At 41.2% G+C, this 18,203-nt stretch overlaps 1 protein-coding gene across 6 annotated transcripts in view; it reads left to right on the forward strand.

Moving 5' to 3' along the window:
* bcas3 (BCAS3 microtubule associated cell migration factor) overlaps window positions 1–18,203 on the forward strand; it is a 681,054-nt gene that overhangs the window by 313,862 nt on the left and 348,989 nt on the right. For all 6 annotated transcript variants that reach the window (XM_078422068.1, XM_078422067.1, XM_078422074.1 and 3 more), the window contains exon 16: window positions 11,385–11,535. In XM_078422068.1, coding sequence (XP_078278194.1) covers window positions 11,385–11,535 — 151 coding nt within the window. The remainder of the gene's footprint in view (window positions 1–11,384; window positions 11,536–18,203) is intronic.

Here is an 18,203-nt window from a genome sequence, read left to right on the forward strand (position 1 = left end):
AAGGAATGGGCGACGTTTCGGGTCGAGACCCTTCTTCTCTCCCGAGATGCTGCCTGACCCGCTGAGTTACTCCAGCATTTTGTGTCAACCTTAGATTCAAACCAACATCTGCAGTTTTTTTCCAACACACCTTGTATTTCTCCGTCAGCAGCATGTGAAAGTCCAGCAAAAATGCAGAAGGACCACACCCATCCACCTTCGCCCTCAAGTGTTTTCTGCCTCACCCATTGTAGGCTCATCCACCACCTCAGAATCGACAGGACTGGAGTGGAAGCAAGTGATCCCCAATGCTCAGGAACTGCATAAGAAGAAGATGCACCAACCCGTATACATTGCTTTGGTCAGGAGACCACCTAGAACTCTGAGATATATAAACACAAAGTACTGTAGGAACTCAGCCGGTCGGGTAACACCTGTGGAGGAAATGAACAGATGACGTTTCGGGAAGGAAACTTTCTTCAGACTCAGTCAAATTCAGGCTTCTAACTTAGAACAGAAGCTTATAACTGTGTCCTGAAGCATGACAGTTTGAAAGTAGCCCGGGCTAATGTGTTAACATGATAATTTCTGTTGTCTGTTGTCATCTGTTGTCATAAGCAGACCACTTGGAATCTCGTACTAAAACAAAGTACTGGAGGAATTCAGCAGGTCAGGCAGCATCTAGCAGTCAGGTAGAATGGATTAAGGCGAGCCAGTGGATGTGGCACATCTGGACTTTCAAAAAGCCTTTGACAAGATCCCACACAAGAGGTTAGTGTGCAGAAATTAGAGCACATGGTATTGGGGGTAGGGTATTGAAATGGATAGAGAACTGGTTGGCAGACAGGAAGCAAAGAGTAGGAAATAATGGGCCCTTTTCAGAATGGCAAGCAGTGACTAGTGGGGTAACGCAAGGCTCGGTGCTGGGAGCCCAATTTTTTACAATATATATTAACGATTTAGACGAGTGAATTAAATGTGACATCTCCAAGTTTCCAGATGACACAAAGCTGGGTGGCAGTGTGAGCTGCAATGAGGATGCTATGAGGCTGCAGAGTTACTTGGATAGGTTGGATGAGTGGGCAGATGCATGGCAGATGCAGTATATGTGGATAAATGTGAGGTTATCCACATTGGTGTGCAAGAACAGGAAGGCAGATTATTATCTGAATGGTGTCAGATTAGGAAAAGGGGAGGTGCATGAGACCTGGGTGTCCTTGTACATCAGTCACTGAAAGTAGGCATGCAGGTAGAGCAGGCAGTGAAGAAAGCTAATGGCATTTCATTGTCCTTCATTGCGAGAGGATTTGAGTTTAGGGGCAAGGAGGTCCTACTGCAGTTGTACAGGGCTCTGGTGAGTCCGCACCTGGAGTATTGTGTGCAATTCTGGTCTCCTAGTTTAAGAAAGGACATTATTCCTTTTGAGGGAGTACAGCATAGGTTCACCAGGTTAATTCCCAGGATGGTGGGACTGACATCTGATGAAAGAATGGGTCAACTGGGCTTGTATTCACTGGAATTTAGAAGGATGAGAGGGGATCTTATTGAAACATATAAAATTCTTGAAGGATTGGACAGGCTAGATGCAGGAAAAATGTTCTCGATGTTGAGGGAGTCCAGAACTAGGGCTCACAGTTTGAGAATAAGGGGTAGGCCATTTAGGACTGAGATGAGGAAAAACTTCTTACCTAGAGAGTTGTGAATCTGTGGAATTCTCTGCCACAGAAGGCAGTGGAGGCCAATTCACTGGATGTTTTCAAAAGAGAGTTAGATGTAGCTCTTAGGGCTAAAGGAATCAAAGGATCTGGAGAAAAAGCAGGAATGGGATACTGATTTTTAGATGATCAGCCATGATTATATTGAATGGCAGTGCTGCTCGAAGGGCCAGATGGCCCACACCTGCACCTATGTTTCTATGTTTCTATCTGGAGGGAATGGACATTTTGTGTCGGGACCCTTCTTCAGACTGATGAAAAGGTTACCTGTCCATTCCCCCAGCACTTTGTGTTTTACTCAAGGTTCCCACAACTGTGGTTTCTTGTGTCTCTCTCCATCTTACTGCTGAGATTGTATATGGAAGAGCATTCATTCCATAGCACATTATTAGACTATTTATGCATGATGATTGATAGCAAAAGGCCTGACAACTAGGATATTTTAGAAAGATAGAAGATAACAGTAGAAAGGCAGCCCTGAATAAAATGGCCTGATACTCCAAGCCAGCTGGACAGCACCATTGTTCACAAAATCTTAGTTCATTTTGGGGTGTTGATTTTGAGTTGGTCGGCACAGAACATTTTGAATGAAAACTTTTACTGAAGGAGCATCACCTCTTATTTAACTTTGTTGCTTCAAATTGGAATGTAGTTGCAGGTTTTCATGTGCCTCACCGTTAATCCTCAAACATTACGAATTACCTTTGAAGTGAATGTTGTCAAACAGAACACTAAAGAGCCTCAGTTGTCTTTGTCCTGGGCCTGATTGTTATCACAGGCCTGAATGAATCTCAGAAACAGTGTGGGAAAGGAGCAGGCTTTTCTTTTCCCCCTTTTCCTTTTTATATTTCAACAAATAAAACCAAAACATTCTATTCGTTGTTAATGAGGAGTCCAAGGTCGGTTCTGGGTCTGCTAAATCATTTGCTGTTCCATGGGCTTGGATTACTTTACAGATTTTGCTGTGGACATTTAAGTAGGCTTGATGCCTCAAAAATCATTGAAATAACTTTTTTTGAATAGAATGTTTGTCTGATGTCTTTAGGTCTGGAGTTGAATCAGTAAAATCCAAGTGCACTAAGTTCATTTTAAAAAACAATATGAAGAGGAAAGCATTACAGGGTAAAGTACAAAAGGAACTTGCATACAACATTACAGCACAGGAACAGGCCCTTCGGCCCACAATGTCTGTGCTGAACACGTCAAGTTAAATGAATCTCACATGATCCATATCCCTCCATTTCCTGCTTATCCATGTAACTATCTAAAAGCCTCGTTAGCAACACAACCATGTCTGCCTCCACCTCCACCCCAGGTAGTGCGTTCCAGGCATGCACTTCTCACTGTTTTAAAAACTTGTCCTGCACATCTCTATATATTACTAAAACTCTCATCTTGCATGTTTGTATGCATATTTGTTGGTTTGTTCGCGCAATACAGCCATAACGGTACACGATAGCGCGACAATTTTAGGCCCACCCTACTCACCATTGTCCTGGTGTGTGCAAATAGCAAGTTTCGTTACATTTTAAAAACAATTAACAAAATAAATTTAATAAATGCGACCCCCCCCCGCCAGAAGGACAGGCAGCCGTCCTGGCGTGCCCCGCCCCTGACCTTCCTCCCATGGTGCATGACGGCGGCAAAGGGTAGAGGGTCAAACAAGATGGCCGTGGCCGCCTAGCTGCCGCTGCTGGAGAGGTTTCCATCCAACGGGTCCACGGCTTGCTCTGGCCGATCCGATGGCCGCCCAGGGCCGAGGTGAGTGGCTCCCTCTCCCCTTACCTGTCCCCCCTCGCCCGCCCACGGCCCCGAGGGATACTCCCCGGCCACCAACGGGTCCACGGAACGTCAGTTGGGGGAGGGTTGCCCGGCCCGCAGGGGAGGTTTGCACCCAACGGGGATTGCCACGCCCGCAGGACAGGTTTGCACCCAACGGGGATTGTCACGCCCGCAGGAGAGGTTTGGATCAGTTGGGAGAGGGTTGCTGGGCCCGCAGGAGAGATTTGCACCCAACGGGGGTTGCTGCTCCGCAGGAGCGCCCAACGGAGAGATTTGGACCCAACTTTAAACTTTGTCTCTCTCACCTAAACGCGATGCCCTCTCTGACATTTCCACCCTGGGAAAAAAAATTAGATTTTGCAACAATCAGTAGTTTTATGGTCAGCACTATTGAGCCTTTTAAAAAATTCCACCTTATGTAATTTGCTGAATCTAAATTTCACAGCTACCATTGCGGGATTTGAACTCGCCGTAATCCAGGTCTCTTGATTGCTGTTCTTTTGCTGTAATTTTACCATTACACTACCAACACACCACAACGACTAGCACATTATCTGAATGCACTTCAGCCTTAATTCCTTTACCTGCCCTCCCGATATTGGATATTCCAAGGGTGCAGAATATTCTTGCCAGAGCGTCAATATTTAAATGTATTGCCACCAACCTAGTGGATTCTGCTCCACTGACGTGCATATTAGCATTCTAGTATCAGTGAGAGTATTGCACCCGGGAGCCATGAGTGATTTTAAATTTACTGTGTTCCCAGCTAGCTAGCTTGGGGGCATTTCTTCAGAGAGATGTAAAATTGCTGGATCTCTCAACTCAGACTAGTCTGGAATGCCTCTTGGCTGTCATTCAAGGGATATTTAAATCTTCTAGACTCAGTTTTTCTGTGGTCAGAGAGAAAAAACAGGTCAACAGGCTAACTCGAAACAAACTGCTGCTCACAATATTCAATAATGTTTGGGATTTGGGCTTGGTCAGGGTATGATCCATTCTTGTGCTAGTTTGATAAACTCTGACAGTCTTTCTGACTTTATTTTATTTCAATTGTAACTCCAGGGCAAAGTCTTTGAGTTTGTTCCGTGCACTATGTTGTTAAATTTGAAACCTGGATTCATCCTTGATACCAGGCTAAGGAGTTTAAATTAAAAAACAAAATGAAATAAAAGGTTTCAAAATTAGACTATGTTTTGGAAAACAACTAAATGTTCCTTACATTAAAAAAAAATCATCTGTGGTTAATTTAACACAAGTAACAATTTTCTTTTCTAAGAACTGCTGACAACATTGCAGCATTTTAATAATTTTTGGCACCTATTTATGGTAAAACATTGGTTAAAGTTAATGGACCAGTAGCCAGAAGTTTTGACTTTTAAGAGAGGGATACGTGTTTGAAGCTAAAAACAAATTGCTGGAGAAACTCAGTGGGTCAGGCAGCACCTGTGGATGGAAAGCAATGGTCGATATTTCGGGTTGAGATCCTGTGTCGGGACTTGAATCCTTCCAGGGTGGTTGAGGAATTAAAATCAAATTAAATGTTAAAAAAAACTTGCATCAGAAATGGCAATAATTAAACTATCGGATTGTCGTAAAACTTGTGTTTCGCTAATATTCTTCAGGGAAGGGATTCTACTGACCACTCTATCCCAATCTGGTCTATATGTGACTGCAAACACATCAATATAATTGAGACACAAGAGACTGCAGATGCTGGAATCTTTACCAAAAACCTAACTGTGAGAAGGAGTCCCACTCTGAAACATTGTCTGTCCCCTTCTCTCCACAGATGCTGCCTGGCCCACTAGATCCCTCCTGCAGTTTTTTAAAAACATCAATATAATAGACTGTAAATGAACTCCACAGTTCAAGATCAACTAGAAATAAGTAATAAATCTTAGAATTTTTGACAATGTTCTGAGCAATATTGGACTGATCACATTATTTACATGACATCAGACTTTCAGACTTTCAGACATGACATCAGACTTTCAAAACACTCTATCCCAATCTTTTCCTCTGTCATGGGAAGAGATCATCAGACAGAAGAAAAAATTCAAGGGTGTGTTTTTGAATCCCCTTTGAAGAAATAGATCATCGCCACTGAAACTTGGGAACTTTTGGTACATGGTTGCTCAAAATGAGGATGGAGCATTTGGAGTGATATCGGGAACCTTAAGACCGCGCATTGGAAACATAGAAGCACTGTGTAAATGGTTAGAGGAGGGTCACCTCACAAACTACCCGCTCCATTGACCAAATCTATTTGTGGAAATCCCTGCTGTTCCCACATTGCTTCATTGGCCAGCTCAGTGCTATCAAAACCGGAGCGGAAGTAAGGCATCAGAGGGCGTGCTTCAGAAGAAGTCAATGTCCTTATTCGAGTAGATTAAAAAGAAACCTTAATATCACTGTAGAGATGGGTTTTAGCACTGTAATTAATGTGGATTTGATACAATAATGTTTAATATTGAAAATCTCAAATTACATCAATCAATAAATACAGTGTGTTCATATTTTGCTCATGTAGCTTCTGTTGCAGGCTCCAACAATGGCATAGAGTTTCTTGCTTGCCACTTAATTCATGTAACTTAAATAATATATAATGATTGGATTCATATTAAGCAATTCTGCACATGAAAGTTGTTTCCTGTTCTGACACTGATACAAGTGACAAAATATGTGGCTTGTTCACAGAAAGCAACCAGCTACATCTGTGAAGAAATTCTGACAAAGAACTATTTGTTAAAAGTTACCTTGCCTTCAACTGAATAGAATTGTACTTCTCTAAGCACAGATGAGAGGTGGTGGCAAAAGCTGAAGTTGCTTTTTAGAGACAGACTAATTCATTAAGAGCTTTTTCCTTCCTCCTTCCTACCTTTACTCTATTTGAAGCATCATTATCTCTTTGCAGTCTGCAGTATCTCCTGTTTCTTTTGAGAACCTTTTCTTGTTGTTATTTCTTCCTTACAAAAGGGCTGGCTGCCTTGGAGTGGGGGTGGGGGTGAGGTTATTGGCGATTGGTGGTATAGCTGTTTTGAAATTTTAAGAACCCTCTTCAACCCAGAATTGGGCGGATTTGATCAGGGATTTGTGTAGTGTCTACACAGAAGGCTTTCGTTATTTAGGAGACTAATCCTTAATATACCATCCCCTTTGTAAAGAACAAAGACAGCGTTTCAGGGTATTGTCAAAACAAAGAAAAACAAATTTCTAAACCATTTAATTCACTGTTGCCTGTCGATTTTGAACGCTTTGATTCCAATTTCACCAGATTAATTCTCTTCATTTATTTTCATTCCCTTTTTTTCCTTTTCATTGACTTGCTCCTTGTTTGATTTATTTTAAAAATTGTATTTCTGTTTACTGTTTAAAATAATCAGTTAACCTATCTCAAAATTAACAGGCAACTGCAAGTGACTTTGTGTGCACTTAAAAAAGTAAGATTGTGTATTCTGGGGTAGGAATTACAAATGAGCATTCCTGGGCTGAATCCGGAGTAGCTGGGGGACTAGGTCAGTCTACTCTGTCCGGTTGTTACAAAAACCACCTCCAGTTTCCTACTTTCAGTTCAAGGCTACTTTTTGACTTTTTCTTCTGAATAACTCCCTTTTTAAAAAAAGATCTTCATATTTCATTTAAATTAAATGGTCCTGCTGGTGTAATTGCATTTGTTAACAGGATAAATTGAATTAGATTTGGGATTCAAAAAGCAATCTTCAAGGTTCCAGTATTACCTGAGGGTGTTGGGCGGGATGGAGGGTGGGGGGGGGGGGGGTTTAATTCATAGAATGACCATCCCCAATGTCTGAAGATTAGGAATGCAGTGAATGTGCGTTGGTTTACTGGAAGGCTGCCTCTCAGTTTGGTTTGGCAGCGCCCTGAATATAATTCTGGTGAAGTGTCAAACCAGACTTCAAAAAAATGTTCTGGACAACTTTGGGATGCCCTTGGCACTTTCTAAACTGTTTTTTTGTAATGCATTTGGATGTGAGCATTCAAAAGATTTAAAGACCCTCCTATAATTTCCAGCACTTTCTATTTTTGTTGCTTATTTCTTGCATTTTGCTATGTTCATTTAATGAGTTACATAAAATCATGTGTACATATGGAGGCCTCTCTTGCTGGATGTGTAGGTGGTGCTGACAATTGACACCTTCACCGACACATCCTGGAAGAGAGGTGTTTATTTTGCTTGATCCTAATTGCTCTTCCACAGCAAATTGTTTGCTTGGGTGTGGAATGTGGAGATGTAACCCATCTTGAAGAGAGTTAATGGCTTCCTTTTCCTGAAGATCATCAATGAACCAGTTGGTCGTTGTTTATTCCCCATGAAGTAACAGATCAAATGTGAATTTGTGCATCCTTGTTAGATTTGAATTTTCATCCTATGCTTATCGAAAATTCACATTTGTATCCATGCAAAGAGAGGCAGTTTTCATGACTTTATCACCACAGTTGAAAAAAAATGCTCCCTTAAAAAACACATTAGATGAATGTTTCGTGTTCATAAGTTTCTCTTGAATCATTTGACATTGCAGTAACTCAAGGTCAGGGTGAGAGCAATTCCAGCAGATATGATGATGACAAGATTAAGCTACAATGTAAAATCATGCTGGGAGTAGGGTGGTAATATGGCAGATATACAAGGGACACACCTCTGTGATAGTAGTGTAAGAAAATAACTGCAGATGCTGGTACAAATCGAAGGTATTTATTGCACAAAATGCTGGAGTAACTCAGCAGGTCAGGCAGCATCTCAGGAGAGAAGGAATGGGAGACGTTTCGGGTCAAGACCCTTGTTCAGACTGATGACAGGGGGGCGGGACAAAGGAAGGATGATAGTACTGTGCTAGTAGTAACATCCAGCATTGAAAGATTCAATGAATAATGAATACCTTTGATGAAATAATCAAATTCAGCTCACTCTGTGTACACGCCGAGCTTAAAACTTGCGTAAGCTATTTTAGGACATTTGATCTTTCAAATGACAGTTATATTTTTGATCATGAAATGAGTACATAGATTCAAGCACCCCAATAAAAATAGAGAGGTTTGTGTGTCCTTTTTGGGAGAATATTAGCTGTATGAAACTTCATAGCTGTACAATATACTGATAATCTAGTTTGATCTGGAGAGAATCTAATTAGTTAATCAATATCTAGTTCATAAACTAGTCCCGAATTCCAGTAGGTCAGGAATTTCTCTTCATTTTTTTCTCTTCGTGTGGAGGTCAAAGAGGTCCAAACTCACATCATTGTCTAGAATTTATAGTCAAGCAATAGTTAATTCAAACCTTGGTTTACTTTGGGAAATTTAATTGCTCCAATTAGTTCTATTACTAGTAAAGTCAGACTATTATTTAAATACACTTGATTTGTTTGCAAGCTGCTGTTTTTAACACATTCCAACAAAATATAATTTTTATCAATTTTAATATTTTTTCATATCCCTCATGATCTAGAAGGAGACCATTCTGTCCAATAATTCTGTGCCAGTTCCCACTGCATTCCCATTGGTGCCATTTACTCACGTATTTCCCTGTAAAATGTTCTCTTTTATGTACCCAAGAACTGGCTAATCCTCCCAGAACTATCTATACAAGGGGTGATTTATAAATCTACATTGTGTAAATATTTAAATAAGTCGAAATACAAATTCTGCATTGTGGCTATTATGTGCAGTGTCAGCTGGGAGTAAAGACGTTTTGGCTTGTGAGCACTACACTTAACATTCAAACATGTTAAGTTTCCTGCCCCTTCTCATACTGCTTTTGTTAAATTCCAAATCGTTTCTGTAGTGAATTTATCTTTCTTTGGAGCTTTTTATATTTATTCTGACCATGTTACTTGTAACTGTAGAAAATTGTTTTCCTTTAGGAAGATTCCATGAAACGTTGACTAGATTTATCTGCTGCTTTTTGGCTTTGAAGACCCATGGCTTTTTGTCAAAATACAATAGATATTATGTTACTGTGGTTTGCGTTGTATGCTCCTTCTTCCTTTCTTACAGTCTCTTAAGTAGCTAAAGATAACTCTTGGCGGGTTGATGGGATAATAAACATGTGTGCTATACTTTCTATTAGTTACCTTCACAACCAAAGCATTGAAACTGAGAGGAAAAATCTCAGAATGAAATTAACCCTTGTGGATCCAAAGTCCAGCTGGTTTACTTTAAAAATGTGCTTTTGAGTCTAGATATGAAACCCTTCTTGCTCTGAATCACATTGTGCATTACTAGTATCAGTGCAAAGGGGGTGAACACAGGTCTTCCACTGCCATCCGGGACCTGACATTGTTGATCCTAAGAAGAGGTGGTGTGACCTCTCGTTTAGTCCTGAAACACATTCAATTGTTTGTGTCATCAAAAGAAAAAACTAAATGTTCACTCCTTGCACCTTGAATGCAATGGGTATCAGATAAAGGATGCATTTCTCAAATCCACCAAGAGTTCATCACCACTTGAATCTGTAACTTTCACTATCAAGAAAGCCAATGTCAGCAGACATAGAAACACCATCAGCGGGTCACACTCCAAGTTGTACACCATCTCAATTTTCTGTTTATTTATCATTCCTGTGTTAAAGTCCTGGGGCTCCCAATCTTACAGCTTCATTACTTGGACTGCACTGGTTCAGCATCACTTTCTCAAGTGCTGCTGACAACTGGCAATAAATGCTGGCTCTGCTGATTATACCACATCCCTAGAAAAATTAAAAGAAAAAGGAAGGGGTAAAGGTCACAAAGATTATATGGCCTTTGGTTGTGAACATTGAACTAATATGTACCAAAAATGTTTAACACGTCCATTTATGATGTGAATCTTTTTATGCCCTTGTGTAATATGATTTATTACAACTACGCTGAAAATATTTGATGTGCAAAGCAAAGTCAGAAGATTATTGTTGATGATGCCTCCTGCTAAGAGCGTGTAGCTAAGTTTTCCTGGTGTCTTTGGAGGATACATGCAAGCATGACTTTGGATAATTACATGTCAACCTTGTTGAATGTTGAACCTAGCCAGTGCAAGTATTGAAGGCTTTGGACTAGAACTTGGATTATTTCCAGTAGATTGACTCCAGATGCCAATAAACATGAGTAGACCCAGTCCACAATCTGGAGAAGGTTTATTGCCATCATGGTGGGTGTAAAAAGCCAAGCCAAGTTTATTGTCATATGCACAAGTATGGTGATGTACAGATACACCGATAATCTTGCTTGCAGCAGCACTAGAGACACATGGGCTCAAACAACTTAAACTATTCATATTAGACAAGACATTGAAAAGGAAAAACATTGTGCAAGACGCAATTACAAGGCAAATCCATGGTGTTGGTGCTAGTTTCTTACCTAATAGATGGTGACGTGAATATCATATCATCATATCATATATATACAGCCGGAAACAGGCCTTTTCGGCCCTCCAAGTCCGTGCCGCCCAGTGATCCCCGTATATTAACACTATCCTACACCCACTAGGGACAATTTTTTTTAACATTTTACCCAGCCAATTAACCTACATACCTGTACGTCTTTGGAGTGTGGGAGGAAACCGAAGATCTCGGAGTAAACCCACGCAGGTCACGGGGAGAACGTACAAACTCCTTACAGTGCAGCACCCGTAGTCAGGATCGAACCTGAGTCTCCGGCGCTGCATTCGCTGTAAAGCAGCAACTCTACCGCTGCGCTACCGTGCCGCCCATAATATAACCTTCAACCATATTTTACTCCGCTTCATATGAAGAAGTGCCATATTTGTCTACTGAATGACATGCAATGACATTTTCTTCAGTGCTATGGGGTAGAGTATCCTATTCAAAACGTTATTATGAAATAGCCTAGATTCTGTGTATCTTGGTTACTTCCTGGGAGATAATTCTGTATTGATCTTTCTCTCTCTCATTTGCAGGCAAACTGAGCAGCCAGGAGAGTTACAACAGCTTCACAAACAACAATCTGGGAAATCCGCGGCTCTCACCCATCCCAACCCTGACGATTGTGCTGCCCCTTGCACAGATCAAACAGCCCATGACTCTGGGAACCATCACAAAGCGCACAGGGTAATGGATTTTGACTTGAGTTTCCAGTATGATGTAAATATGCATGGAACTAAACAGATTAACACAAAACATATGTGCGGACAACACTCGTGCTAGCTCAGCATATCCACATGCAAATTTAGCAAATTTAGCAAACGGTAGGTCAAGGCCAACTCGAAATATTGCCTGTCCATTTCCCTTCACAAATGCTGCCTGACCCACTGAGTTCCTCCTGCAGTCTGCTTTTTGCCCTAGAGTCCAGCAGTTGCAGTCTTTTGTGTCCCTTTGTCTCCTTAAATATAGTTTCCACCACAATAAGCTCCGCAGGACCTGACTACAAACTGTACCTGTCCCTTTGGTGTTACTATCCTGTTGACATAAAAAGAAGGAATAAGAGCTGGTGGTATCCGAAGGAGGCCCTAAAATAAATAACCCCAAACTCAGAACAAATAATCTTTTAAGTATCGAATATACTTAAAAGTAACTGCAGTCATTTGATTTTGGGACAGAGTAGATTTAACTGCATAATATGGCTGTTTAAATGAATGTGAAATAAACTAAAGATGCATGAAATAAACTACCAGGAAGGTGGAACATGTTTTAGTAAATTATGGAGTTTGGAAGTTGAAAACAACTATGTTTTTCTTATTTTAAAAGAGGCCTGCTCCTCGACTTCCACGTGAATTCTCTTTGTTACCTCTGTTAATACTTGCTAGATAATATAATGAAAATAAGATTGTACGGTAGATGGTCAGCATCTGATTTTAATAAAAGATGTGCTCGGGCATGGATCCTTTATCAGAAGTACATCTTGATAAAGTGTTAAGCTGATAAACATGATTCCATGACTTCTATCTGAGAAATGAGTATTGGTGGTGCTAATCTTGTACACTAGCGTGGGTAACATATATTTTTAGATTGTGGGCCAACTTCCCTTGAAACTTGAACTCTTTGTATGGATTGCCACACACATTTGTATTGGTAGTTTGTAGTTTGTTTATACATGTGTCTCAATGTGCAAGAGGGTTCGGTTGAGAGGTGTGTTTCATTATTCAAATCTTCAGCAGTTAATGTAAATTATCATCTGATGAAAGATATATGGTTTTCAAGCGTTAGCTGATCTAATGCTGCATATATCTGAGATTTTATAAAAAATACAAATAAAATGTCTTTCATTTTCTCACACTTTTCATAATCTTATGTCACCTAGGTGAATAATATACTTTGATGTATAGTTTCTGTTGTAATATAGGAAACAGAGCAACAATATGTCCACCGCAAAAATCATTAGAGCATAAAAACATAAAATAGAAGGACATGTGGCACTTGTGTGTGCTTTGCCAATCAATAAGGTCGTGGTTGACCTTCAACTTCAGTGTCGCTTTCTTGAATTCATCCCTTATTCCTTGAGTCCCATAACATCTGAAAAAATTATCTTTCTTGAAAATAGACAATAGACAATAGACAATAGACAATAGACAATAGGTGCAGGAGTAGGCCATTCAGCCCTTCGAGCCAGCACCGCCATTCAATGCGATCATGGCTGATCACTCTCAATCAGTACCCCGTTCCTGCCTTCTCCCCATACCCCCTCACTCCGCTATCCTTAAGAGCTCTATCCAGCTCTCTCTTGAAAGCATCCAACGAACTGGCCTCCACTGCCTTCTGAGGCAGAGAATTCCACACCTTCACCACTCTCTGACTGAAAAAGTTCTTCCTCATCTCCGTTCTAAATGGCCTACCCCTTATTCTTAAACTGTGGCCCCTTGTTCTGGACTCCCCCAACATTGGGAACATGTTATCTGCCTCTACTGTGTCCAATCCCCTAATTATCTTATATGTTTCAATAAGATCCCCCCTCATCCTTCTAAATTCCAGTGTATACAATCCCAATCGCTCCAGCCTTTCAACATACGACAATCCTGACATTCCGGGAATTAACCTAGTGAACCTACGCTGCACGCCCTCCATAGCAAGAATATCCTTCCTCAAATTTGGAGACCAAAACTGCACACAGTACTCCAGGTGCGGTCTCACCAGGGCCCGGTACAACTGTAGAAGGACCTCTTTGCTCCTATACTCAACTCCTCTTGTTACGAAGGCCAACATTCCATTGGCTTTCTTCACTGCCTGCTGTACCTGCATGCTTCCTTTGACTGATGCACTAGGACACCCAGATCTCGTTGAACTCCCCCTCCTCCTAACTTGACACCATTCAGATAATAATCTGCCTTTCTATTCTTACTTCCAAAGTGAATAACCTCACACTTATCTACATTAAACTGCATCTGCCATGTATCCGCCCACTCACACAACCTGTCCAAGTCACCCTGCAGCCTTATTGCATCTTCCTCACAATTCACACTACCCCCCAACTTAGTATCATCTGCAAATTTGCTAATGGTACTTTTAATCCCTTCGTCTAAGTCATTAATGTATATCGTAAATAGCTGGGGTCCCAGCACCGAACCTTGCGGTACCCCACTGGTCACTGCCTGCCATTCCGAAAGGGACCCATTTATCCCCACTCTTTGCTTTCTGTCTGTCAACCAATTTTCTATCCATGTCAGTACCCTACCCCCAATACCATGTGCCCTAATTTTGCCCACTAATCTCCTATGTGGGACCTTGTCGAAGGCTTTCTGAAAGTCGAGGTACACCACATCCACTGACTCTCCCTTGTCAATTTTCCTAGTTACATCCTCAAAAAATTCCAGTAGATTTGTCAAGCATGATTTCCCCTTCGTAAATCCATGCTGACTCGGAATGATCCCGTTACTGCTATCCAAATGCTCAGCAATTTCGTCTTTTATAATTGACTCCAGCATCTTCCCCACCACTGATGTCAGACTAACTGGTCTATAATTACCCGTTTTCTCTCTCCCTCCTTTCTTAAAAAGTGGGATAACATTTGCTATCCTCCAATCCACAGGAACTGATCCTGAATCTATAGAACATTGAAAAATGATCTCCAATGCTTCCACTATTTCTAGAGCCACCTCCTTAAGTACTCTGGGATGCAGACCATCAGGCCCTGGGGATTTATCAGCCTTCAGTCCCATCAGTCTACCCAAAACCATTTCCTGCCTAATGTGGATTTCCTTCAGTTCCTCCATCACCCTAGGTTCTCCGGCCCCTAGAACATTTGGGAGATTGTGTGTATCTTCCTCAGTGAAGACAGATCCAAAGTAACGGTTTAACTCGTCTGCCATTTCTTTGTTCCCCATAATAAATTCCCCTACTTCTGTCTTCAAGGGACCCACATTTGCCTTGACTATTTTTTTCCTCTTCACATACCTAAAAAAACTTTTGCTATCCTCCTTTATATTATTGGCTAGTTTACCCTCGTACCTCATCTTTTCTCCCCGTATTGCCTTTTTAGTTAACTTTTGTTGCTCTTTAAAAGAGTCCCAATCCTCTGTCTTCCCACTCTTCTTTGCTATGTTATACTTCCTCTCCTTAATTTTTATGCTGTCCCTGACTTCCCTTGTCAGCCACAGGTGTCTCTTACTCCCCTTAGAGTCTTTCCACCTCTTTGGAATAAATTGATCCTGCAACCTCTGCATTATTCCCAGGAATACCTGCCATTGCTGTTCTACCGTCTTCCCTGCTAGGTCCTCCTTCCAGTCAATTTTGGCCAGCTCCCACCTCATGCCTCTGTAATCCCCTTTGCTATACTGTAATACCGACACTTCCGATTTTCCCTTCTGCCTTTCCATTTGCAGAGTAAAACTTATCATGTTGTGATCACTGCCTCCTAATGGCTCTTTTACCTCTAGTCCCCTTATCAGATCAGGATCATTACACAACACTAAATCCAGAATTGCCTTCTCCCTGGTAGGCTCCAGTACAAGCTGTTCTCAGAATCCATCTCGAAGGCACTCTACAAACTCTCTTTCCTGGGGTCCATTTCCAACCTGATTTTCCCAGTCTACCTGCATGTTGAAATCTCCCATAACCACCGTAGCATTACATTTTTGACACGCCAATTTTATCTCCTGATTCAACTTGCACCCTATGTCGAGGCTACTGTTTGGGGGCCTATTTTTACCCTTACAATTTCTCATTTCTTTCCATACTGATTCAACATCTCCTGATTCTATGTCACCCCTTGCAAGGGAATGAATATCATTCCTTACCATCAGAGCAACCCCACCCCCTCTGCCCACCTGTCTGTCTTTTCTATACGTTGTGTACCCCTGAATATTCAGTTCCCAGCCCTGGTCCTCTTGTAGCCATGTCTCAGTGATCCCTACAACATCATACTTGCCCATGACTAACTGAGCCTCAAGCTCATCCACTTTATTTTTTATACTACGCGCATTTAAGTACAACACTTTAACTTCTGTATTTACCTCCCCTCTCACATCGTTCACAATTGGCCCTGCCCTTAATTTCTTTTCCCCTCTAGAACTTCTGTTCCCATTCTTCCGAGAGTCTTTTGCAATATCTCCTATATTCCCTTTTACCTCATCTTCATATTCACAATTTGTTAACCCCTCCCCCCCACTACTTAGTTTAAAGCCACAGGTGTCACACTAGCAAACCTGCCTGCCAGAATGTTTGTCCCCCTGCTGTTAAGATGCAACCCGTCCCTTTTGTACAAGTCACCCCTAGCCCAGAAGAGATCCCAGTGGTCCAGAAATCTAAATCCCTGCTCTCTGCACCAGTCCCTCAGCCATAAATTCATACCCTCTATCTCTCTGTTCCTGGCCTCACCAGCACGAGGTACCGGTAGCAGTCCAGAGATAACCACCTTCGACGTCCTACTTCTCATTGTTTTTCCCAACTCTCTAAACTCCCGCTGTAGCACCTCCTTCCTCTTCCGCCCGACGTCATTCGTGCCCACGTGCGCAATGACTTCAGGTTGATCGCCTTCCCTCACTAGGATTTTCTGAAGCCGGTCTGTGATGTGCTGAACCCTAGCACCAGGGAGGCAACAGACCATCCTCAAGTCCCTCCTGCTGCCACAGAATCTTCTGTCCGTCCCTCGGACTATGGAGTCACCGACCACTACGGCTCTTCCAGACTTCGGTCTCCCCTGTCGAGTATCCTTGCCAACAGGTCCGCCACTCGGACTGGAAACGTCTTCTGCCCCTTAATGACCAAGACTGCATAGCTTTATTTGGCATATAATTCCAAAAGTTCAAAGGCCTCCTGGTGCCAACATTTTCTTCCATTTCTGTCCTGAGCAGAGATTACCTATTATTTCAGATTAACCTCTGGTCCTGGACACTGCCGCCAGGGAAAAGTCATCACTTCAACTTCCCTGTCAAACCACACAAGAACTTTGAGTGTATCACTGAGAACACCCCTCATTCTTCTGAAGTGAATATGAGCCAGTCTGCTTAATCTCTCCTCGTAATGACAATTCTGAATTCGGGAATTAATCAGGTGAACCTTCATAGTACCTTTTCTATTGTAGGTACATCCTTTCTTAAGTAGCAATTATTCAAGATACGTTTTATCATAATTTTCTCTCTTTCTGTTTTTGTAAATTCGTACATTTGATATCTTCCAATCCATGGATTCTATAATCTTCTATAATCTACGGAATTTTAGAAAATGTCAACCACAACCCCCTAACCCTCCTCCTTTAAACTGCTACAGTGTAGCTCATCAGATCTATTCGTTTTCCGCATGTTTTACAAAAAAAGGGCCTTTTTAGTAGCGTTAAGTTTAGCTAAAAATACTAAAAGCTGCATTACATTGTTTAATAGAATCATTGCAAAGGCATCAATAGAGGTGATTGCTTGTCAATTTCAGCGGCCACCTTCTGTTTAACTGGCAGATAGTGTTCTAAGGATACAGCAGTGACAAGGTTATATAGAAACCATTTTTTTTTCTCTATACTTTTTTTAATAAATTAGTTTTTGTTAGATACTGAATATTGTGGGTACATTTTAAGTCTTTACCTTTCATTTCATACAGTCTTTAATTTTCTTGATACTCATAAGCAGACCACCTCTCCTATTTTTGTCTTACTGTAAATAAAAGATAAACACACTGGCATTTATATATCAAAACCTCAGATTGTCCAAAAGTGTATTGTAGCCAATGAACTGCTTTTGAAATGTGGCAATTATTGCAATTTAAGATTCTAGTTATGTTAAAGGGAGGATAAAAAGCCACAAATGGAAATCTAGATGAAGACACACTTACTCCCACTCACTTACTCTCTCTCTCACACACATCACACACACGGATGCCAAGACCAGAACATTAAAAGTCTCCATAAATACCTTGTTTTCTTCCTGTGAAGTACAGAAATCTATCATAATATGACATTATCCAGATTACGTTCAACAAATAATTGCAACAAAGAGTTGGATTCTTGTTCTCAGCACCATCTCAGAGCTGCCAATGGGAAGCTAATTGCAACCACTTTATTTAAATATAACTATGCAAGTGTGTAATTTCTTTTACTTAAAAAAAATATACATGCACAGCCACAAAAGATGGAGAATCAAGGGAGTTCAACATTACTTTACACTCTTTGTCCAAGAAATAACAGGATGTATTTAGCTATTTTTTTAAACAAACAGTAAGAACGTAAGAGAAAAGAGCACGGCCCCTTGATCTTTGACCACTACCATTTGACAAGGTTGTAGCTAATTTCAGTTTACCCTTAATTGTCAGACTGATCCCAGTTTCCCTTGATACCATTATCTTTCCAAAATTCTGCTGAT

The sequence above is a fragment of the Rhinoraja longicauda genome, chromosome 26 (assembly GCF_053455715.1).
Source record: "Rhinoraja longicauda isolate Sanriku21f chromosome 26, sRhiLon1.1, whole genome shotgun sequence".
Lineage (NCBI taxonomy): Eukaryota > Metazoa > Chordata > Chondrichthyes > Rajiformes > Arhynchobatidae > Rhinoraja > Rhinoraja longicauda.